This window comes from Neohortaea acidophila (genome assembly GCF_010093505.1).
Source record: "Neohortaea acidophila strain CBS 113389 unplaced genomic scaffold BDY17scaffold_5, whole genome shotgun sequence".
Lineage (NCBI taxonomy): Eukaryota > Fungi > Ascomycota > Dothideomycetes > Mycosphaerellales > Teratosphaeriaceae > Neohortaea > Neohortaea acidophila.
The window spans coordinates 1,741,287-1,768,266 of NW_022985514.1; the positions used below are offsets into that span (position 1 = coordinate 1,741,287).

At 57.1% G+C, this 26,980-nt stretch overlaps 14 protein-coding genes across 14 annotated transcripts; 8 read left to right on the forward strand and 6 right to left on the reverse strand.

The window, feature by feature from the left end:
- Nucleotides 1–234: 234 nt before the first annotated feature.
- Nucleotides 235–2,545, reverse strand: BDY17DRAFT_324418 (TEA/ATTS domain family-domain-containing protein; the record flags this gene model as incomplete). Its single annotated transcript, XM_033737188.1, has 2 exons — nucleotides 235–2,033; nucleotides 2,089–2,545. The coding sequence occupies 2 exons, from the start codon at nucleotides 2,543–2,545 to the stop codon at nucleotides 235–237; spliced, it is 2,256 nt and encodes a 751-aa protein (XP_033590275.1).
- A 703-nt stretch (nucleotides 2,546–3,248) lies between these two features.
- On the reverse strand, nucleotides 3,249–5,880 carry BDY17DRAFT_250349 (uncharacterized protein; the record flags this gene model as incomplete). Its single annotated transcript, XM_033731052.1, has 3 exons — nucleotides 3,249–4,736; nucleotides 4,942–5,142; nucleotides 5,278–5,880. The coding sequence occupies 3 exons, from the start codon at nucleotides 5,878–5,880 to the stop codon at nucleotides 3,249–3,251; spliced, it is 2,292 nt and encodes a 763-aa protein (XP_033590276.1).
- A 96-nt stretch (nucleotides 5,881–5,976) lies between these two features.
- On the forward strand, nucleotides 5,977–7,008 carry BDY17DRAFT_297921 (dynein light chain, cytoplasmic). The gene is made up of 7 exons (XM_033733663.1): nucleotides 5,977–6,229; nucleotides 6,281–6,303; nucleotides 6,366–6,399; nucleotides 6,466–6,500; nucleotides 6,555–6,581; nucleotides 6,639–6,708; nucleotides 6,766–7,008. The coding sequence occupies exons 1-7, from the start codon at nucleotides 6,187–6,189 to the stop codon at nucleotides 6,828–6,830; spliced, it is 297 nt and encodes a 98-aa protein (XP_033590277.1). The 5' UTR covers nucleotides 5,977–6,186; the 3' UTR covers nucleotides 6,831–7,008.
- Nucleotides 7,009–7,264: 256 nt separating this feature from the next.
- Nucleotides 7,265–7,830, forward strand: BDY17DRAFT_324421 (uncharacterized protein; the record flags this gene model as incomplete). The annotated part of the gene is made up of 4 exons (XM_033737189.1): nucleotides 7,265–7,295; nucleotides 7,356–7,398; nucleotides 7,457–7,500; nucleotides 7,565–7,830. 4 exons carry the CDS (start codon nucleotides 7,265–7,267, stop codon nucleotides 7,828–7,830), a joined length of 384 nt encoding a protein of 127 aa, XP_033590278.1.
- A 786-nt stretch (nucleotides 7,831–8,616) lies between these two features.
- On the forward strand, nucleotides 8,617–9,909 carry BDY17DRAFT_310666 (uncharacterized protein; the record flags this gene model as incomplete). Its single annotated transcript, XM_033735467.1, has 2 exons — nucleotides 8,617–8,724; nucleotides 8,893–9,909. 2 exons carry the CDS (start codon nucleotides 8,617–8,619, stop codon nucleotides 9,907–9,909), a joined length of 1,125 nt encoding a protein of 374 aa, XP_033590279.1.
- A 474-nt stretch (nucleotides 9,910–10,383) lies between these two features.
- On the forward strand, nucleotides 10,384–13,029 carry BDY17DRAFT_324423 (uncharacterized protein; the record flags this gene model as incomplete). The annotated part of the gene is made up of 3 exons (XM_033737190.1): nucleotides 10,384–10,404; nucleotides 10,466–12,889; nucleotides 12,949–13,029. The coding sequence occupies 3 exons, from the start codon at nucleotides 10,384–10,386 to the stop codon at nucleotides 13,027–13,029; spliced, it is 2,526 nt and encodes an 841-aa protein (XP_033590280.1).
- A 607-nt stretch (nucleotides 13,030–13,636) lies between these two features.
- BDY17DRAFT_324424 (uncharacterized protein) lies at nucleotides 13,637–14,793 on the forward strand (the record flags this gene model as incomplete). Its single annotated transcript, XM_033737191.1, has 2 exons — nucleotides 13,637–14,129; nucleotides 14,180–14,793. The coding sequence occupies 2 exons, from the start codon at nucleotides 13,637–13,639 to the stop codon at nucleotides 14,791–14,793; spliced, it is 1,107 nt and encodes a 368-aa protein (XP_033590281.1).
- A 464-nt stretch (nucleotides 14,794–15,257) lies between these two features.
- BDY17DRAFT_346254 (uncharacterized protein) lies at nucleotides 15,258–15,893 on the forward strand (the record flags this gene model as incomplete). Its single annotated transcript, XM_033738098.1, has 2 exons — nucleotides 15,258–15,355; nucleotides 15,412–15,893. The coding sequence occupies 2 exons, from the start codon at nucleotides 15,258–15,260 to the stop codon at nucleotides 15,821–15,823; spliced, it is 510 nt and encodes a 169-aa protein (XP_033590282.1). The 3' UTR covers nucleotides 15,824–15,893.
- On the reverse strand, nucleotides 15,894–17,796 carry BDY17DRAFT_297945 (uncharacterized protein). Its single transcript, XM_033733664.1, has one exon. It carries the CDS (start codon nucleotides 17,719–17,721, stop codon nucleotides 15,934–15,936), a length of 1,788 nt encoding a protein of 595 aa, XP_033590283.1. The 5' UTR covers nucleotides 17,722–17,796; the 3' UTR covers nucleotides 15,894–15,933.
- A 3-nt stretch (nucleotides 17,797–17,799) lies between these two features.
- Nucleotides 17,800–19,374, reverse strand: BDY17DRAFT_297946 (RMND5A protein). The gene has a single exon (XM_033733665.1). It carries the CDS (start codon nucleotides 19,264–19,266, stop codon nucleotides 17,989–17,991), a length of 1,278 nt encoding a protein of 425 aa, XP_033590284.1. The 5' UTR covers nucleotides 19,267–19,374; the 3' UTR covers nucleotides 17,800–17,988.
- Nucleotides 19,375–19,901: 527 nt separating this feature from the next.
- On the forward strand, nucleotides 19,902–22,352 carry BDY17DRAFT_242010 (uncharacterized protein; the record flags this gene model as incomplete). Its single annotated transcript, XM_033730381.1, has 2 exons — nucleotides 19,902–21,515; nucleotides 21,666–22,352. Coding segments are annotated over 2 exons (2,301 nt in total), but the record flags the coding sequence as incomplete, so codon positions are not given.
- Nucleotides 22,353–22,512: 160 nt separating this feature from the next.
- Nucleotides 22,513–24,510, forward strand: BDY17DRAFT_152964 (amidase signature domain-containing protein). Its single transcript, XM_033729645.1, has 2 exons — nucleotides 22,513–23,181; nucleotides 23,239–24,510. The coding sequence occupies exons 1-2, from the start codon at nucleotides 22,647–22,649 to the stop codon at nucleotides 24,375–24,377; spliced, it is 1,674 nt and encodes a 557-aa protein (XP_033590286.1). The 5' UTR covers nucleotides 22,513–22,646; the 3' UTR covers nucleotides 24,378–24,510.
- Nucleotides 24,371–25,303, reverse strand: BDY17DRAFT_310673 (uncharacterized protein; the record flags this gene model as incomplete). The annotated part of the gene is made up of 1 exon (XM_033735468.1): nucleotides 24,371–25,303. One exon carries the CDS (start codon nucleotides 25,301–25,303, stop codon nucleotides 24,371–24,373), a length of 933 nt encoding a protein of 310 aa, XP_033590287.1.
- A 399-nt stretch (nucleotides 25,304–25,702) lies between these two features.
- Nucleotides 25,703–26,551, reverse strand: BDY17DRAFT_250140 (P-loop containing nucleoside triphosphate hydrolase protein; the record flags this gene model as incomplete). Its single annotated transcript, XM_033731038.1, has 1 exon — nucleotides 25,703–26,551. The coding sequence occupies one exon, from the start codon at nucleotides 26,549–26,551 to the stop codon at nucleotides 25,703–25,705; it is 849 nt and encodes a 282-aa protein (XP_033590288.1).
- Between the last annotated feature and the right edge of the window lie 429 nt (nucleotides 26,552–26,980).

A 26,980-nucleotide genomic window follows, 5' to 3' on the forward strand; every position in this document is an offset into this window, starting at 1 on the left:
CGTTTGGGGCGAGTTGGAAGCGAAACAGTGCTATCATTGAAAGCGACATGTAAGGTCTATCGTTAATTTGCGCCGTTCATGGCGCATTCGACATGTACTGCACCTGCTATGTTCACTCAAGTTAATACGACGGAGGATTACGTCGAGCAGTGGACTCGAGGCATCATTTGGCAAGTCTGTGAGACCTGCGACCAGGAAAGAGGGAAAGGACGGCGATATTCTAGCTACTCATTACTACAAATGCTCGGACGAAGCATGCATCATATGCGAGGAAGCATCAGCCAAAGCCGCAAGCCCATCTCCTCCCTCCTCACCCATCTCTTGTCCCCCACCCCCCGCATCCTCAAACGCCTGAGCGTGATGCGCAAGCATAAACGCCCGCGGCTGCTCATACTGCCCCGAGTAATCGTCGTACATCGTCGCGTCAGCGTGCAGCCCAAGCCCCGTGGCCTCAGTAGCGAACGCCTCGGTGCCAGCCATGACTTGTTGCGTGTCAAAGGCATCCGGGTAAGCGGCGTGGTACCACGAGTCCTCGTACCCTGCCATGACGGGATCCGCGGCGAAGTCGGCCGGCATGCCCGCCGTGGTGGAGTCGAAGGTGAACGCCGAGCTGTCGAAGCTGTGGTAGTTTTCGCTGTGGTCGATGGTCAGGTGCAGGTTTCCGGCTTCGAAGTCGAACTCGTTGTCGTTTGATTGCTGCGTGGAGCCGGGCATCATGTTCGCTTCGGCGAAGGAGGTGGTGGGCCATGTGGCGGAGGAGAGCGCAGAGGCCTGACTTTCGTATTCGAACGGCGACTGCAAGACGGGCTGGCTGGCGATGTCGTGTAGTTGCTGCGTCTCTGACTCCTCCTCCTCCTCGGAGACGCCGCCGCCAGTGGTGTACCCGCACATTGAGTCGTTTCGTTTCATCGGCAGCATGTCTTGCGCGGTAGATGCTGCTTGCTCCTCCGTGGGCACAAACACCTGCCGCCACCTCGTTTGGCCGCACGTGGAACTCGAGTGCCGGAAGGTCCAGTGAATCACCAGCAAGCGCTCAGGGCCGTGCTCAGACCAAGCCACGACCTCTTGGACGGCGTTGATGCTCCCGAGGTACGCGGCTACTTCGCCACTGTTGTCTTTGCCCTCCTCCTGCAGTCTCCCAGCCAGACGGCCGAGCGTTTTGGCCCAGAATGTGCTTCCAAATTTGATGCGAGTCTCCACGCAGTCCCCTCGCTCCGAGAGCTCGAGGCGCGCTTCACTCGGTCCACTGTGCTCTTTGACGCAGACGCCGTTTTCGTAGAACGCGTTGTGCACGCGGATCTGGTCTGTTCGCTGGCTACCTGAGAGGGGTATCGTGGCCGTGGGCGGCAGATGATTGCTGACGCACAGGAAGTAGATGCCGAGTTCTACGCCGCGAAGTGGGCTCCCGTCCATCTGCTTCCAATTGTCCAGCGGAAATGCAAGGGAGGCCTCGGCCGAGATCACGTTGCAGTCGAGGGGGCGGTGGGCGTGCATACTAGCCAGCAAAGGAAAGTCGTGTGTAAATGTTTGCATGTCCGCTGGATGCAGCTCCGGCCCGAACGGAGGGTGGCTGCAGGTCGTGTACGTGTGCAGTCGTTCCACATCTTGTCCTTCATCACCGTCAACGTGTTGCTGAACGAACATCTGGAAGTCCGTGGGCTGGAAGACAGAGAGTTGCCTCTTGACTTTTCGCAGGCTTCGGATGTCTTCTCGTGGCCCTCCCGGCAATCCGTTTGAGGAGCCTTGCTGAGGCAGGCTCGCGACCGGGTAGTTCGACATGCGCCGTGCACTGTTGTAGGGTGAGGCACGACCATTCTGCCTAGCCGCCCCGCCGCCTTTGGCCAGCCATTTCATGATGTAAGGATCGCTCTCGACAAACGGCTTGAGCACTTGAATGTGGCTAGAGACTTGCTTTCGCCCTCGAACCTCCCCCGTCCACTGCTCAATGCAGTCGGCGATGAGCTCGTTCCTACCGCGTTGCTTGCCTCTGAGTAATTGCTGTCTGCGTCCCATGGGAGGGTATTGCACCAGTGCTGTAAGACGATGTCAACTCGCGCTCAACGTGACACAGGTCACCAACGAACGAACCTCGAACGAAAGCCCTTTCGAGATGATCGGGCCACTTCTTCTCCTCAGTCCCCTTGGCAGACTTGGCTTGACGGTTGCGATAATTGACAAACGCATCCGTTTTGAGCAGGCGGTCGTACAGCCGCTCCGCTTCGATGCGGATCCTCTCTTCCTCCTCCGGATGAGGATAAGCATATTGGTACGCAGGCTGTGCATGGCCATATCTCCAGACTTGGCGATGTTGAGGCTGCGGATGATACAGTGGCAGCGTGTGCAGTGCTTGGTGATGAGCTGCTGAGGCTTGGTTCTCGTCGAAGATGGCCAAATGGTTCTTGACCTTGATCTCCTCGCCATAGGTATAGTCGCCTAGCTGTCGATTGCCGGATTGTTTTTGGAGCACCCTGGATGTCTGATAGATGTGGGCCTCCTCCCGCAGAGGAGGAGCGTTGGATGGCAAGACGCGTAGAGGTTGAATCATTGTCAACATACCACGCTTCCTTCAGGCACGCGGGCGAAGAATGCTCAAGGATGAATGTCGAAGAGGATAAGAATAGATGGATATATGCCGTGGGAAAGACAGGAAACAGAGGACGGGACTCAGAAGATGATATGAGACCGTTGTAAGGCTTTCGAGATATCCCTCGACACGATCGTGAGAAGTTGATGCACACCACATGTACGGACCTACGAGATCTAAACTTTGTACTCCCAGTGCCCCATCCAGGGAGTCCGCAATTTCGGCCCTGCGTGGGTAAGGCTGGCAAAGAGGTGTGCTGCCTAGACGACCGATTGAATGTGGCAATGCACCCGGAAAGGGAATCCAGCTACAGGAGCTCCAGACCCTCATCAAACCCAGTGCAAGGGCAGGCCCGGGTGACGTCGGGCCCGGGGAATGGCTCCAGTGATCGTGCAAATGCGCAAAGGGATGCCCATCGCCTTGGCATCGTCGTAATCTCCCTGGTAGACAATCTCGATGGCGTTGGAATGTGGTGTGTTTGCAAGAATGCGGGGGCCATTGTAGGTAGTGATTATCGTGTAAGAGGCAGACTTGCAGATGTTCTGACTGCACACAGAAAAAGTTCGAGTGGTGGTTTGCAGATTGGGGTGGCGGCTTCGCGGCGTTTAAGCAAGGAGTCGACCGCGAATTTCCGTTGGATTTCTGACAGGTGCATTTATTCCTTTCAGTCATCATTATCTTCCTCATCATTCTGCGTGCTGAATTTCTTTCTCCCACCACTGGTGAGCTTCTGCAGAGCGACTTTGTTGACCTGTGCTCCGACCTTGCGTTGCATCTTCTCAATCTCCGCTTCCGCATCCTCTGCGTCTTCCGCAGCAAAGTCCAGGACGAGTCTACGGCCGAGCAGATGGGTGTGTCGTAGAGCCTCCATGGCATTCTCGGCCTCTTTCGGGGTGACGAAATCGGCAAAGGCAAATCCACGGGCCGCCCTGTCCATCTTTTTGGGAACTCGAACGCTGCGCAACTGGCCGTAGGCCGAGAACAGCGCGCGGACATCCTTCTTTGTAGCCTCGAATGGTAGGTTCTTGATGATGATCTTGGTGTGCTTCCCAGCTGCCCGCTTTTCGGCATCCGCGATTCTTCGCTGCTCTGCGGCATCTGCTCCTCTGTGGCTGGCGCGGATCTGCAGTTTGTGGCCGTCTAGTTCGTGACCGTCCATCATTTGGAGTGCTTTCTGCGCGTCCTGAGTAGACTTGAACTCTACGAAACCAAAGCCCATGCTCAAGGCTGCGTTGGGATTCTTTGGATCCGCCTTTGTCTTCACCACCGCAGTCGAAAAGCCGTCGAGGTATTTGAAGGCTTCCGCGAATTCCGCCGTCGAAGTCTTGAAGTTGAGATTGCGGACGTACAATGTAGATCGGCCAGTTCCATCCGCAACGTGCTCTGAATACTTGAGATCGGATGCGGACGGCTTCGCTGGATTGGCGGGAACTTCATCATTCGAATTGGCCATTTGCCCGTCGAATAATCCTTTTGGCGCCTTCTCAAGGAAGAGCATGGAGCTCTTGATTCGGCGGTAAGCGAGTGCGTCAAAAGCAGCCTTGCACTGGGCTGCGTTGGCAAACTCGACAATCGCAGTCGTCTTGCTCGGAGGTAAGAGGAATTTCGTCAGCTCGCCGTGCTCTTCAAATCGCCGCCTTAATTCATCCTGGCTGCAATCATATGGAATGTTTTTCACCAGGATGGCAGTATCTCCTCGTTGCTTCTTCTTGAACGCGTCCAGATCAACACCATGTTGTTTGAAGTACGCCTTCGTCTCTTGAATGACGTGGGTCTCCGCGTGGGCCTGTTTCACAGCTGCATCACTGCTGGTGGGATCGAGAATTTCTGACTTTGGCAATCCAAGACGATCTGCGACGCTCGACAACACAGCATCGGTATTCATGTAGAGTGCGTTCCAGTTGAACATTTTCGACGAAGTCTCTCGTTTCTTCTTGATCAGCTGCTGCTGCTTTAGTGGGAGTTTTGCGAGGGCGAACTCGTCGAGTTTGTTGTCTTGCTTTGCTTTCCCCGGCAGTACGTGTATCAAACGGCCCGAAAAGGTTGTTCCATCTTTCTCGCGCAACGCAGTTTCGGCTGAGTCGGGGTCAGAGAATTGGATAAATGCAAATCCCTTCGCAGCTCCAGTCTTCTTGTCAACGGCGATGTGGACCTGATAGTAATGATTAGCAAAGTGCAGGGCATTACGCGCGGCGACAAGAGTGCGTATTTGGATGCGTGATCAGAAGTGAGAAGCATCTACTAAAATACTCTCAAGGTGGGTTCACATCAGATGCCGAAGCATCAGCTGTCCCTATCGAATCATCACAATAGCGTGTGGGGGTTGGTAGACAAGGAAAAAGCGAATGACAACTCACCTCCTCCAGGTTGCCAAAAGGCTCGAATTCCGTCTCCAGATCAGCCTCTTTCACATCGTACGGCAGGTTGCGCACAAAGAGTCGCATGCTAGCCCTGACACCCGTTAATGTATCATCGACGGCAACTTCAGCGGTTTCGTTCTCCTCGGCATCGGACGGTGGTGTTGGCATAGCGTTTTGTGGTGCCGGCTCGGCATGTTTCTTTGCGGCGCCTTTCTCAGACTCCCCATCACTGGCTTCGTCGTCTTTAGCAAGTGCTCTGGGATCCGCCTCGTCATCATCTAGCAACCCGAGTAGACGGCTCGTTCTGGAGCGTGCCCAATCCTGGTCTGACACCGCAGTATCGGTGGCAATTGGTGCGGCCTCCTCGCCTGCTTCGGGAGTGTTGTCTTCTGCAGGGATCGGCTGCTCATCGGGCACTTGCTTTTTGGACTCGGAAGATTTTGTGAGATCCTCATACTCCTCATCACTCTGACCCCCGGTTGCCGCATTCAAAGCTCCAGTAGATTGTATTTCGGCATTCACAGAAGCGTCATCTTGCCAGCCCAACTTCCTCGCCTTGGGTCGGACAGTGTCAAGATATTCTTGTAGCTGTGGATCCCGCTCTTGCTTCTCGCCCTGCTCGCCATCCCACTTTCTCTTCGTTGATGTAGGGCGTAAGTCTTCATGATTGGGGTTGTGCTGGACCTCGAGCGCCTTTGACTCGCGCGGTGTCCTGGCAACCTCGACGTGCAGCCTCGACATGCGAATGAAGGTTTTGTTGAAGTACTTGACCGCCTTCGCCGCATCTTCTGCTGTCTCATAGCCCACAAACCCGATGCGACGGTTGGGGTAGATCTTCGCATCTTTGACTTCGCCTGTGGCCGAGAAATGGCTTTTGAAGTCCGCTTCGGCGAGAGTCGGCGGTAAGCCCTTGACGAAGATCCTTGAGCTGGCCATGATGTGAGGATGGGTCGGCCAGGATCATGCGAGGCAGTCGAGAATTGTAGCTGCGGGAACTTTTCTGAACCGCTTTTCGGCTTCACGAACTTTAGAGTTTCGCTACCGAAAATCTGGAGGAAGGTGGGGCGAGACCAGTCTTGGCAGCGTGAGAACGACTTCCTGCCACGCGACTGCACGTTGACTACTTTGCTGTCGCATTCAACCACAACCCCTCCTCACGACACCTCGCTGCTCGGCTTTGGAGGATTTCAACTAGTACAACTGCTCACTCTTTCTATTCAGCCCATTCAGCCCCGTTTCAAGATGGCGGAGAAGCAAGAAGGTGACGAGGTGAAGAAGCGCGAGGGTAAGCAGCTGAATCAATTGTACGCCCTGTACCTTACTGACACTCCTGTAGCGCAGGTCAAGTCGGTGGACATGGTATAGTCTCATCCAAACCCTCTTAGCGCACTCGAGCGGGAAGCTGAACGTACCGTCTGCAGAGCGAGGACATGCAGCAGGAAGCGATTGAAGTTGGTATGTCGCTAGCCACGTACACCGCAAATGCGTGAATGCCGCCCTTATACTGACTCTTACCTCTAGCACAGGAAGCCATGGAGAAGTTCAACATCGAGAAAGTACGTCACGCATCCGAGTATCCGTTTGACAAACCCTTGCCAATCCCCCTCCAGGACATTGCGCACCACATCAAGCGCACGGTATGTGGCCACTCCTTCCTTCCGCTCTTTGCAGTCTTTTTGCTCACGCCTCTCTAGTTTGACGAGCGCAAAGGCGCAACATGGCACTGCATTGTAGGCAGGAACTTTGGCAGCTTCGTCACGCACGGTATGCGATCCTCTATGTCTCAGCCTAGCCACCTGCTAACCAATTGTCCCGTTCCAGAGACCAAACACTTCATCTACTTTTACCTGGAGCACGTGGCCATCCTCCTCTTCAAGACGCAGTGATCATTTGGCAAAGTCGTTCACACTGGCCACTCGGTTCGAAGTCGCAAGGCATGCGCCGGGAAGGCCGCTGGATAGATAGTAGCCACAGAGCGCGGAAGGAGCGTTAATCAAGGACAGTTCAGTTTCCCAATTGTATTCTGTGTAAAACATTGCGCCGACCCTCTTCGCTCGCGTTGATGTGCTCATGTCCTGCCGACAGAGATGGCCCACGTGATCTTCACTGCCGACTTGTCGGCAGTCGGCGCTTCGGCCCGCGTTCCGTACCAATCATCGCCCACCTACGTCAACTGATTCGTCACGCCGCGCATTCGAGATACAACTCCAAACTATCATCACGACACAAGTGCTTCTTCCGCATAGCGGCGCATCGACCTACATCCTCAGCGCTTACCTACCGCACGCTCATCCAGCCTTCAGGGCATTGTGACAACCAAATGGCGTTCATCTTCACGTGTGGAACGCATAGTAAGTCGGGACGATTTTCACATGGTTGCGACGCGCCGAGACTGACCATGATGGCTCCAGCCTTCCAATCCCTCCTCAAAGGCGCCGAACACATCACGGCCCAGTGAGTCGAATCTTACCTGCCTGTTATCTTCCTCGGATTGCTGACGCGAAGCGCAAAGATGTCAGAATTGCGGAAATTGGTCGGGCAAGGTCATCAAGAAGTGTACCATATGCTCCCCGCTCGCCCCCATCCACCAGAACACAGTCCACTGACATACAACACGCAGGGGAGTGGTTTACGTTCTGCTTCATCCCTCTGATTCCCTTTAGCCTCAAACCGTGGCACGCCGTGAGCTGTCACATATGCCGATTCTCGCAAGACATCAAGTACCGGCCGGATGTACAGCAGCAGATAGACGCGGGAGGAGCCGGAGGAGGAGGGCCGCAGAACATACCACTGGAACAGAACCATCAAGGACAAGGTCCACCGCAAGGGTGGAACGCGCCGCCGCCGCAGCAGGGATATAAACCGCCCCAAGGCCAGTACGTGTAGCTTGGATGGGACGATGGGTCGGATTTCCGGGAGTGGAAGCGGTCGATTAGAGGTAACAGGAGAGCATGATACCAGAGGCGTTTATGCATTGCTGGGAAGCGGTTGGCATTCTGCATTGTTCTGTACGATGCTTATTCTATCGTTGAATTGCAGGTAGTGATTCGGCTTCGAAGGACAGTTCTATTCTCGATTGCAGTCTCCACACCGTCTGTTGAGATTCATGGGACGTGAAAGACGAATGTACTGGCTTCAACGCAACTCTTCAGCTTCGGTTGATGTGCCATGCGCGAGGGGAGGACGGAGCAAGACCAGCAAGGATGAAGACGAGGCTGCCACATTATGGAGTTACTTGGAGTGTATTGGCCGCGCGTGAAGATTGCGGGAAGACGGTATTCTAGTACTATTCCACAGCTGCATCATCTTGACTGCAAAGGGCTTGATTCCCTTTGATCTCCGCCAAGTAGCTGTGATCGATCGGTTCTACTGGGTATCATCAATTGACAAGCCCATTCGATTTACCTGAATTAGGTTTGGGCGCGCGCATTTGTGATACGGAAGCTGCTGGGCGGAAAGCGCCGCGAGGGCAAACTCTAAACCCAGCCTCCGAATTTAGGTAAATAGGCGAGATGTTGTTGGGGGTTTCACGCGCCCCCCAGCAAAGTGCGCGTTAAGGTCGTTCCAATTTCCTCGCTGTCGCAAACTCTCCCTCCACCTTCTTCATCAATTCCCAACTGGCCCAACCCGCGCATTCCAACGCGGCCCATTCCACCATCCCCTCCACCAACCATGGCCGGTCCAAGCATGACGTACGGTGCTCCGGCATACATGGCGGACGCGCCGCCCTTCAAGACGGTGAACATCGATGTCGGCGAGTTCATCCGCACGCGTGATGCTGTATGTTGTTATTCCCTCCCACCCACCTCCACCTCCGCCACTTCGCCGTGAGGCGCGTGCGTCAGGCTGAGCACCCAAGCGGCCTTGCTCCACCTCGCGCGCTTGTCACTCCACGACCCGGCTCGCGGCCATGACAGCTGACAACTTGCTAATGCCCGACGCGAATAGCTCACCTCCGCCTACCTGGGCCTGTCGGGCGCCATTGACCGCGCTTCCAAGGCCTACCTCGAGCACACCCAAATCGTGCTGAATGGCGACGCCTCTCTCGACGTCAGCCACTTGCTGCTGCCCTTCAACAACTTCGCCAACCACATGCAAGTGGCACAGCAGGCGCTGCATCCCAACAATGCCGTCGTCGCCCCGCCCATGCTCTCCAACTCCGCCGACCTGGCCGTGCCTCCCGCAGCAACAGAACCCGAGGTCCCAGGCAAGAAAAAGCGCAGCAAGCGAGCCTACAAGCCGCGCGACCCCAATGCTCCCAAGCGGCCCTTGACTGCATACTTCCGTTATCTTGGAGAACAGCGCCCCACCATCGCTAGGGAGATCCAGGAGAATCCTACGGCGTTCAACGCAACGGGCAAGCCTGGCGATATCTCCCGAGTGGCCACTGAGCGCTGGAACCAGATGCAAACTCCAGACAGGGAGCCGTACCACGCCGCGTATCGCGTCGCCCTCAAGGAGTACGAGAGGGACATGCAGCGCTTCAAAGCCCTGGCCGGAATCGATCCCAACACAATTGACCCTGCCGATGTCCTCGCAGCTGCTGATCCCGGCGCAGAGCTAGCAAGCGATGACGGTGCAGAGTTTGAATCACTTGTGGACGAGGATGAGCAGCTTGTCGCACCCCAGCCCCCGCCGCCCGCCGCCAAACCCGCCAAGAAGGCCGCCGCGAAGAAGAGCGCTGCGCCAATTCCCGCCGTCGCTGCCCCTGGCTTCACCAGCACTAATCTCTCCGGCGTCGTTCCCGCTGCTGTTCCAGCGTCCAGCTCTCCGGAACGCAAGCGCAAAGCCGGCGCTGATGCAGAAGGAAGTACTAAGAAGCGCGGTCGCAAATCGGGTGCTGAGGCAGTGGCCGCTTCTCCTGTGCCTGTTGCGGCGACGCCCGTGGCAGCTGCAGCCGATACCGACGCCAGCGCGAAGAAGAAAAAGGAGAAGAAGACCAAGAAGAAGGGTGTCGAGGCCTAGGCTGCTCTCCAATGTTGTGTCGTTTCCATCGATTTGAACAGGTGGATGAGGGTGAATGATGCCTAAAGATCACTTCGCCATTGCCAACGAGTTCATCGCAAAGGGATCGGTTTCAGAGTGGCACTGTCGCGTGAAGCGAGGTTAGGCATGGGTAATACTGGAGGGTTTCTTTGCGTAATTAATGTAACTCACACGAGTGGTATACTTCCAACAGACCGGCATTCTCAAAGTCATGCACACATGGCCGTACGACGGGAAGCTTCCCGATTAGGAAACAGCTTTACCCAATCCTTTGCTCTGCCGTTCCTTATCATGCCCGTAGCCTTACCTTATCACCCCACCCCGCCTTTGTCTCTACGGGCATGCAGCAATGTCCCTCGATCCCACCTCCACCGCCTCCATCCCTCCACGCAGGCAATCTCAACGAGGTGCCTATGTCGGTCTGTGCCACGTACACCTCTTGAGCCAGCCAAGATGAATTTGTCTCCCCGAGAGGTAAGTCACCCGCTGCTTCTGACGACGGCCGTCGACCAACTCACCTCTCCGCCGATGGCAGGTTGATAAGCTGCTCATCTCGCAAGCGGGCCTTCTCGCCCAGAGACGGCTCGCTCGAGGCGTCAAGCTGAACCATCCGGAGGCATTGGCCCTGATAGCCAACGTCCTCCAAGAGCTGATCCGCGATGGCAACCATTCCGTCGCCGATCTCATGGCCCTCGGCGCCACGCTGCTCGGCCGCCGACATGTCTTGCCATCTGTCCCCCACACCCTGCATGAGCTCATGGTCGAAGGGACCTTCCGCAATGGCACGTACCTCGTCACTGTACACAATCCCATTGCCAGCGATGACGGCGATCTCGAACTGGCCCTGTATGGCTCCTTCTTGCCCGTCCCGGCCAAAAGCAAATTCCCCTGGCCACCAGTCGGCAAAATGGCCGCGTACGAAGACAGACAAATGCCAGGTGCAGTTATCGCGGTTAAAGGCGCGGCGGGGCGAGTCGTCCTGAACGAGGGTAGAAAGCGTATCCAGCTCAAGGTTACTAGCAAAGGAGATCGTCCAATCCAAGTCGGCAGTCACTACCATTTCATCGAAGTCAATCCCAGGCTGGAATTCGACAGAGTCAGAGCTCACGGCTTCAAACTCGACATCCCTGCTGGCACTAGTGTTCGTTTTGAGCCTGGAGATAGCCGGACCGTGCAGCTTGTCCAGATTGGCGGCAACCAGGTCATCAAGGGCGGAAACGGTATAGCAGCAGGGTCTATCCACGACGAACAGCTTGCAGAGGGCTTTGTACAGCGGCTTCACGAGGGCGGGTTCCTGCACAAGCCTGAGCCCACGCCTGATCGCCATCTCGATCCCTTCTCTATCGACCGTGAGTCTTACATCCACATGTTTGGCCCGACGGTCGGCGACAGGATTCGTCTTGGAGCTACGGATCTTTGGATTAAGGTCGAGAAAGATCTCACGAGCTATGGCGACGAATGCACGTTTGGAGGCGGCAAGACCATTCGCGATGGAATGGGTCAGGCCGTTGGTTGGCCAGATAGCGACTGCCTTGACACTGTCATCACCAATGCCCTTATCTTGGACTGGACGGGTGTGTACAAAGCTGATATCGGCATCAAGAACGGCATCATTGTCGGTATAGGGAAGGCAGGTAACCCGGATGTCATGGCCAATGTGGACCCCAAGATGGTGGTGGGGTCGTGCACAGATGTGGTGGCCGGCGAGAACAAGATTATAACGGCTGGAGGCTTCGACAGCCACATCCACTTCATCTGTCCGCAGCAAGCCTACGATGCCATCGCATCAGGTATTACCACGTTCCTTGGAGGTGGCACGGGCCCTAGCACAGGCACGAACGCAACGACATGCACTCCCGGAGCCGATCACATCAAGAATATGCTGCAGGTCTGCGATACTTTACCACTCAATATCGGCATTACCGGCAAGGGCAATGATAGTGAGCACCGCCCGTTGACGCAACAAGTTGAAGCAGGTGTGTGTGGGCTGAAGCTGCATGAGGACTGGGGCACCACGCCGGCGGCTATCGACAGCTGTCTCACCGTGTGCGATGAACAAGACGTCCAGTGTCTTATTCATACAGACACCCTGAACGAATCCGGGTTCGTCGAGACGACCATCGCAGCCATCAAGGGGCGTGCGATCCACACCTATCACACCGAAGGCGCTGGCGGCGGGCATGCACCCGACATCATCTCAGTCGTCGAGCATTCCAACGTTCTGCCGTCCAGTACCAATCCGACCCGGCCATTCACCGCCAACACCCTCGACGAGCATCTGGACATGCTGATGACCTGCCATCACTTGAGCAAGAAGATTCCCGAAGATGTTGCGTTTGCCGAGAGCAGAATCCGAGCAGAGACCATCGCAGCCGAAGACGTCTTGCACGACCTCGGTGCCATCTCCATGATGAGTTCCGACTCGCAGGCCATGGGCCGCTGTGGCGAAGTAATCCTCCGCACGTGGAACACCGCACACAAGAACAAAGTCCAGCGCGGCCCACTGAAAGAAGACGAAGGAACCGACGCCGACAACGCGCGAGTCAAACGCTACGTGAGCAAATACACCATCAACCCCGCCATCGCGCAGGGCATGAGCCACCTGATCGGGAGCATCGAAATCGGCAAACTGGCAGATCTCGTCCTCTTCGACCCCGCGAATTTCGGCGTGAAGCCGTCTCTCGTGATCAAGGGAGGCTTCATTGCGTGGGCGCAGATGGGCGATGCTAATGCGTCGATCCCCACCGTTGAACCTGTCATCATGAGACCCATGTTCGGCGCCATGATCTCCACCAACTCCATTGCGTGGGTGAGTGAGTTGAGCGTCAGCAGTGGCACCGTGGCCAAGTATGATTTGCGCAAGCGCGTGGAGCCTGTGAAGAATTGTCGGAAGATTGGGAAGAAGGATATGAAGTGGAATGATGCCATGCCGAAGATGAAGGTGGATCCGGAACGCTATGTGAGTGATGGCAGGATGAGAGGACTGATTGATGGCTGGCTTGCTAATGTGTTTCGTAGACAGTCGAGGCTGATGGGCAGTTGTGCACCGCAGAGCCGGCGACTACGTTACCCCTGGCTCAGACGTATTTCTTGTATTAGACCTGTCCGCATTGGTCCCTGACTGCCACTGCGCAGCGAATACGAACATTCCACCAATGTAATTCGTTGATGGACAGCGCTATACCTATGAGTGTTGCCTTTGTGGCACACGTGAAAGCTTGTGAGCTGCTCAAAGTGAAGGTGAATGCTTCGACTGAGAAGGCAGAACAGAGTCACAGGTAATGTTTGAAACTTCCTCAGTCACAAAAGACCCCGCAGCATTTACATTCACCGTTGGCGGTTCTCGGATCTCAAGCCACTCTTGTATTTGATCCACCTTCTACCGCTTTCACAATACCACTAACATCAAAAGACATCCCCGTGTCACATTATTTACTGGCCGCCACGATTCCACGTCGTCCTAACTCCATTTATCGACAACATCTTCGATTGCAAACATCGCTCCATCCAAACGGGAGCCTGCATATGCATGTACCAGAAAGCCACAGCAACAGGTGTGAATCTCATGGAGCCGCCACAGCCACAGTCACCGACGCGTGTCTCGCGCCACGAGGCAACCACCAGTGCCCGTATGGGAGCATCTACTTCTTCCCTCCCTCCCCAGGAACGTCTGAACAACACTCTGCACCTCGCTCAACCTGCAGCCATGGCCAACGAGGAGAACGCAGAGGATGGCTCGCACGCCCTGTCCAGGGGCAACGACGTCCCAAACGGCAATCAAATCTCCACCACATTCCCTCCCGCACTCAACATCCAAAGCCTAGAGGACTTCATCCGCGAAAATCCCTATCACCCTCCAACAGCAGGGACCACGCAGCGGCAATCCAAAGGAGACCCCGAGAGCGTCTCCCGCTTCCACAACCTCTGCGTGCTGCGCGGAATCACGCCGATACTCACAGAGACCGAAGTTGCTTCGCAAGCATTCACTGCCAAGGTGGTGTTTGGCGAGCTCGAGGTGGAGGTCGAAGAGCAGTTTCCCAGCAAGAAGGTGGCTCGTGGGGCTGTGTGCAAACTTGCGCTTGAGAAGTTGTTGTCTACTGATGCGGGGGTGAGGAAGAAGGCGAAACGTAAGAGGTCGGGGGCCAACGATGCTTCAACGGAGTTTGAGATCGATGAGGACTGGGTTTCAATCTTAAATGGTTAGGTCTCCCCAAGAAAATCTACTTGAAAGATGCTGACGACGTCCCAGAGTACGCCCAGCCAAAGAGGCTCCGAATGCCAGAGTACGACGACATGGCATACGGAGGCGCTCCGCCAAAGTTCTCATGTACTCTCAAGATTGCAGATGCGCCAAACGAAACGTTTGGGTACAGGTTCGACTTGCTGCACACGTCGAAGAAGGCCGCGAAGACGATGGCTGCGAAAGAGGCAGTGTTGTGGCTACGCGAACAGGGCAAGCTTCCACCAACCCCGACCAAACGAAAGAAGATCGCCCATCCCACCGCTGCTGCTGGACACTCCGGCAGTACTGACATTTCAAGAAGTCTGTCAACACTGAGCACCGACGACCACGTTCCCTTGCCACCTTCACAGCGCCTGAATTACCTTATCGACTCGCTCGGCTTCCAGGGGATGTGGTGGGACCTACGACCATCGCCCGTGCAGTCGTGTCTAGGCAACATGGCGTGGGACGCAGCTATTACCTTTCCCGATCGCGATGTCGAGACGGAGCCGCGACTGGCCGGACGACTGGGGCAGGTGTGGGGGGTCCATGGAAAGGCGAACGCGAAGGCGAAGTGCTGTAAGAACGTCCTGCCCTTGCTGGAGGAGATTCAGGCCGAGCGGATTGGACAATTCAGTTGATGCTGGTGACGGTCAACGTCATCGATGAAGATGCTAAGGTAGCTTCCTGGCGTCCTTCGTCGACGCGTCGGCATCGTTTCAAGAAGGTGTAGCATGGATGGAAGAATGACGATACTCGGGCAATCGAAAAGAAACTATGATGCGGATAACGACAGCCGGGCGGTTTCCACTCGTGCATCTTGCTTCCAATTGATGTGACCTAGGACTACACGACGGACGACTAGTGCGAGCCGCGTGGCATTGCATGCACCAAGTGGGACAGCATCCAGTATGCTTGGATCGGACAGACGGGACGAGTGCTAGCCTTGCACATTCGAGCTCCTGTCTGTCCAGCGCGGAGCGGAAGCTCGAAGGTGTCGTCGATGGCCATCGCATGGATCGATATGCTGCAGTAGTAATCACTTGGAGGCAAAGGTAGAGCCCCACCCATCGCCTCACCATGTGGCCACTCCCTACCTACCTTAATGGCCCAAAACGAACATACTTTGATAGTCCAATGCTTTCGTGGAGTTAGTACGCGGGAAACGGGCGGCAAAGTCCTTTTACGTCTGTTGGCCGCCATGTGAGTGCGCGCTCTATCGCCCTCCGCCGCAAAGCCCTCACTAAACCCAAGCACAGCTCGCGCGTGTCTTCGTCGCCTCTGCACGACGCCCCAGCCCTTGAAGCCCGGCGCGACGACCTGAAAATCTCCTTCTTCTTCTCCAACAACTGCAGCCAGGAGGTAGGGCTGGACAACCAAGGCCACGCCGTCGCCGAAATCACGTACTACGGCAACCAGGACAACTACATGAAGTGCCACGTTCTGCCGTCGGGCTTGGGCTCGTTTCAAGTTACGGGCACTGCGACGACGGGGTGCGGCCTCAATCCGCCCAACGGCAAAGGCGCGTACGATTACTGGCTCATCACGGACCGAGATAATTGTGGGACCGAGTACGGAGTCGGGAACTTTTGTTCGCCTACTGACTGTGCGGAATGTAAGGGGGAATGCGGCGCGGTCGAATACACGCTGATGACCACGGGAGCGACCTAGTGAGACGGGGGCAAAGAGGAGAAACGATCTGGTGAGACTCCAGACGCGCTTGAGGGGGTTATCGTGGTGTCCTTTTTTCCTGTATTGTAAATCTCGCCGTCAGGTAATAATTATATCTTCGTCTCGGCCGGCACACTGATTTGCATAATGTCCACGCCCTTCTCCAGCTCCTTCTTGCCCGGCATCTTGCCGCGAAGCATCAAAGCCGCCGACTGCGACATGTATGGATCCTTCATCATGCTCGCCACCGCCTGCACCTCGTCGCCCTTGGTGTAGTACGCGACCCAGCTCTGCTTGCCCTCGCTGACGTCCGTGGTGCCCTGCACGACCACGTCGTCGAAGCCGTTGGGCGTGTGGCCGCAGTAGCGCAGCTGCGAGCCGACGGCCGACCAGAAGACGGGGATGAAGCTCTTGGGTTTGCTGCCTGGGTTGGCGATGGTGTGTGCCACGCTGCGCCCGGCGTTCTGCGCGACGTTCCAGTGCTCGATGCGCACGGGTTTGCCGTTGCCGCCGGGGCCGTGGTAGGGGTAGGTGGCGATGTCGCCGATGGCGTAGACGTCTTTCAGCCCGTGGACGGCGAAGGATTCGTCGGTGGAGATGGAGCCGTCTTTCTCCAGCGAGATGGCGCTGTTGTCTTTCAAGTAGTCGGTGGCTGGGCGGATGCCGACGCCTTCGACGACCAGATCCGCCTCGAGCTCGGTGCCGTCTTTGAGCGCGACTGCTCCAATGTGTCCGGATTTGGACTTGGACTCGATGCCCTTTTCGACCGACGCGCCCATGTGGAACTTGACGCCGTTCTTCTCGAGCAGCTTGCGGAAGATGGAGCCGACCTTCTCGCCCATCACGCGCTCCATGGGCTCCTTTTCCATGCCGATGATGTCGACGTGGTGTTTCTTGCCCGCGAGCGCGTTGCCAATCTCCATGCCGATGAATGAGCTTCCAACCACCACCACCTTCTTGCCTCCATCCTCACCGGCAGCTTCCATGATGGCGGCGACGTCTTTGACGGTGCGCAGAGGGAAGCAGTTCTTGAGATCGCCCTTCAGACCAGGGAGCGGCAACATATTTGGCGTCCCACCGGAGGCGAGGATGAGCTTTGTGTAGCTGTGTTCCTTGCCACTCTTCGTCTTCACCTTCTTGGCCTTGAAGTCTACTTCAGTCACTTGATCGTTGGCCATATCCACGCCTCCTTCTTTGTAGAACTCCGCACTTCTCCACGCAATCTGCGAAGCGTCGGTCATGAGGCCCTTGGAGAGCTTAGGGCGATCATAAGGCAGGGTGCCTTCGTGCGAGACGCAAGTGATCTTCCCCGTGAAGCCATCCTTCCTCAACCCCTCAATGGCACCCACGGCACCACTGCCCGACCCAACAATGACAACGTGCTCTTGACCCTTGGGCTGGCACTTGATGCTCAACGACTTGCGGGCGGCTTTGATGGTGCTCTCGTCGCCCTTGACATACACCGCGCCATCTCTCTCCACGACCTGGAACTTGGCCACGGGGTCCAGCGCGGGGGCATCCTCCACGTCACCAGTGGACACTCTGAAGCAAGCACCGTGCCACGGGCAAGTCAATCTGCCGTCGGGAGTGAGGATGCCTTTGGCCAGCGGAGCGCCGTAATGCGTGCACTTGGACCCGAGAGCGTGGACTTCGTCCTTGATTTTGGCGAGCAGGATCTTGCCTTCTTCGATGCCCTCGACTTCCACCTCTTGCATTTGGCCATTCTTGAGGTCGATGCTGGTGAGGCCTTTGATTTTGTATTCGGTGCCTTGTGATCTTGTGTTTGACGCCATGACTTGAGCGGAACGGGAGAATTGGCGGGTGAGGGTGGATGTGGATGTACGGGTTAAGGCGAATGTGCGGAGAAGAGAAGTAGACAGTGGACGAGCGAGAAGCATCAATGGCCAATGGAGAGAGAAGGTGAGGGAGAGGAAGGTGGATGAGGGGTGATGAGCAGTTGAAGTGTGTTGTAGCTGTGCATTGAACAAACGTGCCCCTCCAGCCTCACGTCATGCACGTCAGGCAGCGTAATCGATAATCCCCACGCGCTGATTCGCCGAAACGGCAAGACGTCATGAGCATCAAATGTACATTTCTCTTGCAGGGTTAGTGAAACAGATTGGGACAGATCATCGTAACATTCGTGGTCGAAGTAGATACTGGCATCAAATATACACCCGCTTCGCTTCCCTTGGATGGCTCTCGTTGGGACAATATGGACACTTCATCCGCGACTTGCCTCGCGCGTGCATCTCCAGACTCTCCTTCGCAATCACGTGTCCGCACGGCAGCATCATCGGAGGATTGGCATCGGTGCCCTGCTCCTTGCTGACCGGACACACAAAGATGCTGTGGTACTGCATGCCGGGCGGTAGTGGTGTTTCCACCGGCAGTTCGTTGACTGATGTCCACTGTCCTCTTGACTGTGCCATCACGCGCTCCACCTTCTCCAGGATGGGCAGAGAGATGCCGCCTGCCGTAACTGCGGTGTAGAGGGGCGAGGCTTCCGACAGTCCCAGCATGCCGCAGAATTCTCGGGTAAAGGTGGCTGCGACGTTGGTGTAGGTGCTTTCGTCGTGGAAGAATGACGTGTACGGACTTTGATCGAGCGCGGTAGAGAAGGCCAGAGAGCCCAACAGGTTGGACGTCTGCTTGCAATATCTCGAGCTGAACGCCGGAAAGGTGTCTCGTGCGTATTGCAGCGCCTGCAACGGGCCGGCAAAGGGGTGGTAGGGGTCTTCGCATGAGGTGTAGAGTTCGATGAACTTGAGCTGCGCCAGCTCGAACTCCAGATTCGACCCGCGCCTCTCGAGCTCGTTGCTGTTCACCCTTGCCCATGCGATTGCCGGGCCGAGATCGTGCTGGTTGTTGAGGGAGTTGAGGACGTGGTACATCTCGGAGAACTTGCTCTGCAGCTGTCCACCCGGCAGTCGCGCGCCATCGCCCTCATCCATGGCGAAGTCCGAGGGGAGATTAAAATCTTCCCGCCATCGCTCTTCTCCCTTGCTCTCTTTCCCCTCATCGCCGGTCCCCGCAGGTGCGCGCTCATTGACTTCCCTCACAAACGTGTGGGCCACATCAAACTTGCCCTCGCGCAACAAATGCATGGCAATGGCGCGGTTCACCAGTCCCGCCTCCTTGCCCAGCACCCCTCCATCCGCGCCTGCAGCTGGCAGTTGTGCCGCCTTGAACTTGTCCTTGACCGCCTTCTGATAATGGTTCAGCCCTTTGTTCACCTCCTTCAAGTCCTCCTCGATCTGGTCGAACGATGCCTTGACGGGCTGCTTCAGCTTGGCCATGTGCATCGCCGTGAGCTCCGGCGTTTCCGCGACGGCATCGCGGGCCTTTTGCAGGTGTTGGATGAGGAGTTGAACGTCGGCGATGGCCTTGGAGAGATTGCCCGACTTCTCCAGCGCGGCGTGGGCGGTGAGGATGCCATCCATGCTGTGTCGATGTCGTCAGTAGAGTGGAGAGGGCTTGACTGCTCGAGCAGGAGAGCACGGCGGTCTAGTCTATGCGCATCGTGTGAGGATGGAACGAGTGAAGGTTGATGTAATGCAGTGGCAGCAGCAGCACATGCACACTCACGATGGGCTGTGGCGCTGGCGGGGAGGTGTGGCGCACGTCAAGCCTCCCGTCGACACCTCATCACTCGCCGACTTCATCTCCTCCATCATATCAGCCGCATTTCCACCCACACTGCCCTGGCATTTGCTCTTGGCTCTGACAGACAGCGGCAGCCTGCGCGCCATCTCTCAAGCCGAGCGCCTGGCCAACGAGGAATTCCGAGGAGACTGTTACTGCTCGAGGCCGACTCCCTCGATCCACCACATACGCACTGGTAGACGGCACTCCATGGACACTCGGCAACATGTCCAACCGGGCTGCAGAGCTGCGCGGGCCGCGCTTGCCCCCTCTGCAAACCTCCATGTCGAGGCCGCAGACGGCACCTAGCATTGCGACCCCGCAGCCCTACTCTCCATCCACCAGCAAACCCACTCTACCCAACTCCGGCCTGGAACCTTCTGCCACCCGCTCATCCCGGGCTGGCAGCTCTGCGCGACCCCTCCCCGATCAACAACGCTTCGTCCTCACCGATCCCATTGCATTCCGCTATCTCGAGGAGGATCCAACGACCACCGTGCTCCAGCGCAAGCAGGAGTTGCAAGGCTATGAGTGCTATGTCGTCGAACAGTGGGCCACTTCTCGCTCTCACCCCACCTTCACCATCACCACCTACACCGGAGACCCCTCCTCCACTGTCCTTGTCGATGTCCTTAGCGTGCCCACCGACGAGTCCACATGGAGTGCGCGCCTGAGGGTGTACTTCAAGGCTCTCAACCAGTACCATGCCAAACGCCGCGAGACCCCGCTTGGTATACTCATGGTCACCAATCTGTCAGGCTTTCCATCCAGTCTGACCGTTATCCTGGTCCCCGATGGGGATCTGCGGAAACACCGCAATGACTTTTTCGTCAACGAAAATCTCAAACGTCTGAATTGCTCTGGTCGCGTGGGTTTAACCCTCGGTCCACCCTCGGGCGCCACAGTCGCCAAGTTCCACCAACTCTACCGCACCAGCGACAAGAATGACATCTATCAATCCGTCATCGAACTGGTGAAGCTGTGTCAGACCGCCCTCTTGCTGTTCGACAAACTCGAAGTCGACTTTGCCGACGGCCTGTTGTGCGACATCACCGAGCGCGCGATCAACGACTGGTGGATGGACTTGGGCAGTCGCTACTACAACGTGGAACCCCATGATGGCATCCTTGGTCCGACGACGGTGGCGGCCTTGATCGGCCTCATCATGGGCGCACGAAACCGGCTGCACGCTGTGAATGCTCCGTTCAGTAAGGACGCCTTCGATGTGGAAAGCATGAAAAAAGGCATCAGCGCCTTCCAAAAACAGCAGCGCCTTCCTCGCTCTCGGCGACTCTGTCGCAGGACAATGGAACGCTTACACACGGCTACGAAGAAAGCGGCAAACAGTGACAGCCATTGGACCGTACCCAAGGCCGTCAAGAACACCGTCGCCGAGCTTAGCGGCAAGGGCGGGGAGATGGTACTCGACGTTGTCCATCGGAAAGACCGCGCGACCATCTCCGAAATTGAGACTTGTGATATGGAGCGTTTTGTACAGCTGGTGGGTGGCGAACGAGGCAAGTGGCTGTGGTATGGCAGGCCTTTGAAGTCAAAGTCTGCCAAAGAAGCGGTCGGAACTACGCTACGAGCCGGCGAGGAAGGGAAAGGGGTGGATGGTAGGGCGCTGAATTTCAAAGAAAGCGAACATGGAGGCTTCACGTGGGCGGCGCGGAAGAGCGTTGGCGATGGCCTTGCAGCTTTGGGTGGGACCCATCGAAGAGACGATGACGATCTAGCCTACACGGTCGAGGAGGATGAACGGTCAAAAGGGCTGCTGAGGCGCACGACGGGCCTGACCAAAGGCCGCATCAAAGGTGCTGTAGGGCTGGGGAGTCATTCCCGGACCATTTCCAAGGATGCGAACCTCGTGCCTCAAAGCCCGACATACCTCCAGAGGCCCTCCCTTGATACCCCCGGCACCCCGCTCTCCCCAAACATCTCCCCCCGGAATTCTTTCGATGATTCCCCCGCGCAGCGTGCGAAACGGCCATGGCAGTTGCAAAGATCACACACTTCCCCCTCCAGCAGTCCTGAAGGGACCAAGGGTGTCGCGCGGCAACACATGTACGACGCGCTGCTGGCAGAACCCATGCCTGAGCAAGCAAAGGCCCCTGGCTACGCCGCGTCGTACCGGGAGCTCGGGTCGAGGCCATCCAAAGATAGCATGCGGCCGCCGTCGTATCAAACCAACGACCAGTCGCGAGAAGCTAGCAGTCAGGTGGCATTTGATCAAAAGTCGGATCAAGAGCCCTCCGTGCGAGGGTCAATGGACGATGATAGAGAGGTCATGGAGGAAGCGGATAGGGAGGAGAACGGCGAGCATCTACTGCGTCGAACGGTGTCGGAGAGTCATTTCTTCGTCATCAACATGCAAAGACACCCGGCGGAAGCCTACCCTCGACACCTGAGCTTCAGCCTCGCGGAAGACAGTGTCCTCATCTGGTCTGACGTGGTGGACAAAGATGCGGAATCCTACTTCACCGAGCCGAAAGATCAATTGGCCGACGAGGAGTACTTTGCCCGGGAAGCCAAAGCGCTCCGACAGATGCTGAACACCCTCAACGCCTCCACCGTCGCCTTCACTCAAACGCAGCTCGAAGCCATCCACGCCGTCTTCAGCAAGCTAGACGTGGACGAAGGCTCGCTGGAAAAGCAGCACCAGGAGTACCGCAACCAGGTGGACGGGCTGCGCGCCAACTCGGAAACGCTGCTGCGCGCGGAGCAGGAGCGCTTGGAGGAGGCGGGCAAGGAGATTGAAACGCTGGCCGCCAAGTTGGAGTATGAGATTAATGGGCTGAAGGGCAAGGTGGAGGATGTGACGGCGGGCGTGGGCGATTTCAAGACGAGTGTGGCGCGGGTGGAGGAGCGGGTGAGGGAGCTGGAGAAGGACGAGGCGAAGGCGGAGGAGGGATGGGGGTGCGTGGTTTGTTGAAGCTGCTCGTGACTGGACTGCTCGTATCAGTTAGGCTATTCCTTCGCCAGATTAGATTCCCTTGAACCCGGACTTATCTTGTTTGCGCCGTCCGTCCAACGCCCCGCCTTCGCCTGCGGTCACGTCTCATGCCCCGCACTGCAGCCTAACAGCTCACCTCATCTCGCCATTGACAGATAAAGCCTCCCGACCCCCGTCTGACAAAGCAGAAGACCCCATCGAATCCCACTCTAATCGCCAGACAAGATGACAACCCGCCAGCCCCTAGCAATCGAAGTGAAGCCCGTGGAGAAAGGCAGCGCATCGTACGAAACCACCCGCGCCGCCATCCTCACCGAGCTCGCATCCAAGATCCCAAAAGAATGCCTCCTGCCCCAGGAAATCATCGCCAACCCCCCGCTGGACGTCACCGACATCCCTCGCACATGTGGCATCCTCAGCCAGCACGAATTGGACATTACGGAGAAGTACGATGCCGTTGCGCTGGTGCAAGCGACGTCCACTGGCACGCTGAGCGCGGTGGATGTCGCTACTGCGTTTTGCAAACGGGCGGCTATCGCTCATCAGCTCTCGTGCTGCTTGACGGATTACTTTGTCGAGGAGGCGCTGGAGCGCGCAAAGTATTTGGATGAGTATTTGAAGACGCATGGCAGGCCAGTGGGGCCGCTCCATGGTTGTCCGATTAGTGTCAAGGAGCATCTGCCTTTGAAAGGCCACTACTCTTCGTGGGGATTTTTGGTGACGCGGTCGTTTAGTGAGGAGGACTCCTTGATGGTCAGGAGTGAGTGTATCCTCTCTCTGTTTCGGACAAGGTTGCGTGTATTGACACCCAGTCCAGTTCTCCGTGATGCTGGCGCCATCTTTTACGTCAAGACGAACCAACCCCAGGCAATCATGCACCTCGAGTGTACGGGTTTTCACGGTCGGACTTTGAACCCGTCCAACATCAGTCTCTCCTCGGGAGGCTCATCCGGAGGCGAGGCCGCTCTGGTGGCCCTGCGAGGCTCGGTGCTGGGAATCGGAACCGACATTGGCGGCTCCATTCGCGGCCCTGCTGGTTTCTGCGGTATTTACGGCTTCAAGGCCACTGCATACACACTTCCTTGCAAAGATTTCATCCCCGGTGGATTTGCCGCCGAGCTGAATGTCCTGGCTTCAACGGGGCCCATGGCTAGCTCTCTTCGCGATGCAGAGCTATTCGTCAACGTGATCAAGGCGGGCAAACCGCACCTTGAGGATCCAAGGGTTCTTCCGTTCCCATGGACGGGGTTTGATACCAAGATCGACCTGCCGTTGAAGATCGGGATCATGACGCATGATGGACAGATCGTGCCACAGCCGCCAGTCCTCCAAGCCTTGAAATGGGCCGAGCAACAGCTCTCCGGCGTCACAAACGTCACCACCAAACCCTTCATGCCATACAAGGCCGCCACCGCCATGTCCTCCATCCGCAAAGCCTACTGGCCCGATAGCGGACTCCCCGACATTCGCGCCTGCGAAGCTACCGGCGAACCCTGGCATCCCCTCAGCGACTGGATCATCAAAGACGTCAAGGGCGAGCGGGAGCGGACGGGAAGCGAGGTGAATGAGCTGCGCTTCGCGCGTGATACGTATCGCAGCGAGTTCGCGATGGACTGGAACAGGCAGGACGTCGATTTCGTCTTGTGTCCGGTGTTTGTCGGGCCGGCTAGTGCGCACGATACCGCTTTCTACTGGAATTATACCGCGCTGTTTAATTACGTCGACTATCCCGGTGTCGTCTTCCCGACCCCGGTTCGCGCGGGCAAGGAGAAGGAAGAGTATCCGGCCGAATTCAGTACACCGCTGGGTCCGGAAGATGAGCATGTGAGGCAGATGTGGAGGGAGAGCAATTTTGAGAATGCGCCAATCAACCTGCAACTGGTGGCCCGGAAGCATCATGACAACGAGCTCTTCGGCGCCTTGGCGATCTTGAAAGACGCCCTGAAGCTTCAATAGCCAAACCGATAACCACGCCACCATAGCGTCGCCAGCACGCCCCCCGCAGGCACCGCAAGCGCCAAGCTGACCTTGGTGACCATTTTCCCAACCGCCAACCACCATATCAGCTTCATCATATTGACAAACATCCTCGAGTCGTTGACCCTCGGGAAGTCCCCCTCCGGCACCGCATCTCCCGTGAACGCACACAGCGGGGCCCACCCGTCCTGCACCCGAAACTCGAGCAATCGGTCTTTGGGCACCGTCTTCCGGACCAAGGCATAATGGTCGAAGTAGGCCTGTCGCGCCGGCGACTCCGCAGATGTATAGTCGATCTTTGTGCCGAAGTGCTCGCGCTCGTAACCGAACATCTTCGGCATGTACAATTTGGAAAAGGAAACGAACGGGCCGGCGAGACTTTGGTCCCAATCTGCCACCCAGTTCCAACTGGGCCAGGAAAAGGCAACGCCAAAGGTGCTGTTGATACTTTGCAGCCAGGCATCCACGTCGCGATTCGTGAGAAGGACTTTGGCGTCGGGGTACGCGGCCACCAGCTCCTCGACGAAGGCAATGCACGGCACGTCGAGCAGGGCATCGTAGTCGCCGAGCATCTTGTCGAACTCCTCCCTTCCCCACGCCTTGCCTTTGCCGTCATACTTTGCTTCGTAGGCCTCGCTCCACAAACTCAGATTGGTGCGCGGGCGCTTCATCACCTCCGACATGTGGTACGTGTTGTAGCCGAGTTTGTTGAGGGCGGTGTAGGTGGACAGCGTGCCGGTGCGGGCCATCCCCAGACACAGGATGCGCATGGGTCGGGTGCGAGGGCGCTTGGGGTAGGCATCGATGTAGCGCCCGGTGTGCGGGTGGCGCTTCAGCTGGTACGTGTCTTTGTTCTTCTTCGGGTCAAAGAACTCCGCGAAGGAGTCGCTGTCCTTGGCGGGCATAGCGTTGATGAGCGAGGGTAGCGGGTCGTCCTGGCGAGGTTTGGGAAAATACTACGATTTTTCTTCGTCATCTGTTCAGGTGCGGTGCACGTATATATAGGGAAGACCAGTCGAGGACAGAGCTTACAGTTATTGTCTCCACTCGCGCGGCTGTACGGTCATGACCACTACTGGAAAGGGAAAAGGCTACCGGGTGCAGCAGATTGATTGGTGGAGCCGCAATGGACGGCCATTCAGCTCTAGTTAACAATCACGGTAAGCGATGACCAAATGTCAGCCGCACTTTGATGTGAACGGGCGCGGCTGAACAGGGTCCCACAACCTAAGAAACGTCAGGGACACCACGCTGTATTGAAGTACGGTACGTCTTGTAGATTTCGGACCCGAAAATGACGGGTGCTAGCAACAACTGCTCACCCGTCCGGCGCGGCCGAGTCGGAAGCCGCCTCCCCATCCTGTTGCCTTCTTCCCCCGGGCGCCGCGTGCGTATGCGTCCACGGTCGTGCCCGTCCTGATGCTGTCGCCGTCGTCGTTATAACGATAGTCAGCATCGCCGTACTGAATGCCCGATCTGGCATCGTCCGGATCGATTTCGCCCAGTTCAATCTTGGCCAGGATGGTGCTCGCGATTTTGTTGAAGATCTCGTCTACCCCGTCACCCGAGAGCGCGCTGACTTCCGTCGTCGCGGGTATGCCGTTCTGACTTGCCCAGCTGGCTGCTGTGGACTGTGCTACCGCGCGTCCTGTACTCGCCGTGGTGGCTCGTTGCTGGCTGCCCAAGCCGGGGCCAATCGTGGCTGTGGATCGTGTAGACGGCAGACTGCCCACTTCCGCCTCCAACACTTTCTCCGTCGACTTTGGCCCCTCCGTCAAATCCGCCTTGTTCCCCGCCAGCAGAACGGTCAAGTGCGGACTGGCCAGCGCTCGAGCGTCATCGAGGAACGTTTGCAGCTGCGCGAAACTCGCCTGATTGGCGATGTCGTAGACCAGTACCGCGCCCGCCGCGCCTCTGTAGTAACTCCGGCTCACGCTGCGGAATCTCTCCGTCCCCGCCGTATCCCACAGCTGCAGCTTCATCCTCTTCCTCTGCGTGCCCGTGCCCACCTTCACGATCCGACTCGCAAACTCCACGCCGATCGTCTGACTGCTGAGCACCCTCCACTCCCCCTTGACGAAGCGATGCAGCAGGCATGATTTGCCGCTTCCCGAAGGCCCGAGGAGGATGATTTTGGCGAGGTAGTCGTACATGCTCGCCATCTCTTGCCCGGCCGGCACATCTTGGGTGATGGTGGTGGAGCGGCTCGACACGGTCGAGCCTCGTCGTGGCCGCGCCATGGGTAGTCGAGGTGGGGGAGACCGGAGCTCCCGTTGAGGCCTCAGACCATCGAAGATCAGTGTCGTCGCCAAAGACGGCGATGTTGCTGTGGGTATGGTAGGAAGCCGATCTGTGATTGTTTATCGGGGCGGCCTGGATAAACCCTAACCCTAAGGCAGTTCGACTGCCGTTGCGGTAGGCGAGGCCTCATCAACACTACACCTCTGCGCCAGCATTTTGGCAGCATGAAGAACGCCACTAGCTACTTCTGCAGACACATGAAGACATTTTGTAACGACTCATATCCGTGTACAACGCGTCCCGGCCATGTTACTGCTGGAAGAATGGCGTCGGACCGTGAA

Coding starts and splice junctions, on each gene's coding strand:
- BDY17DRAFT_297946 (XM_033733665.1), bottom strand. CDS start 19,266: ATGGATGGCATCCTCACCGCCCACGCCGCGCTGGAGAAGTCGGGCAAT.
- BDY17DRAFT_297921 (XM_033733663.1), top strand. CDS start 6,187: ATGGCGGAGAAGCAAGAAGGTGACGAGGTGAAGAAGCGCGAGG. Junction 6,230..6,280: donor CGAGGTGAAGAAGCGCGAGG/GTAAGCAGCTGA, acceptor ACACTCCTGTAG/CGCAGGTCAAGTCGGTGGAC. Junction 6,709..6,765: donor TGGCAGCTTCGTCACGCACG/GTATGCGATCCT, acceptor GTCCCGTTCCAG/AGACCAAACACTTCATCTAC.
- BDY17DRAFT_152964 (XM_033729645.1), top strand. CDS start 22,647: ATGACAACCCGCCAGCCCCTAGCAATCGAAGTGAAGCCCGTGGAGAAA. Junction 23,182..23,238: donor GGACTCCTTGATGGTCAGGA/GTGAGTGTATCC, acceptor CACCCAGTCCAG/TTCTCCGTGATGCTGGCGCC.
- BDY17DRAFT_297945 (XM_033733664.1), bottom strand. CDS start 17,721: ATGCTTCTCGCTCGTCCACTGTCTACTTCTCTTCTCCGCACATTCGCC.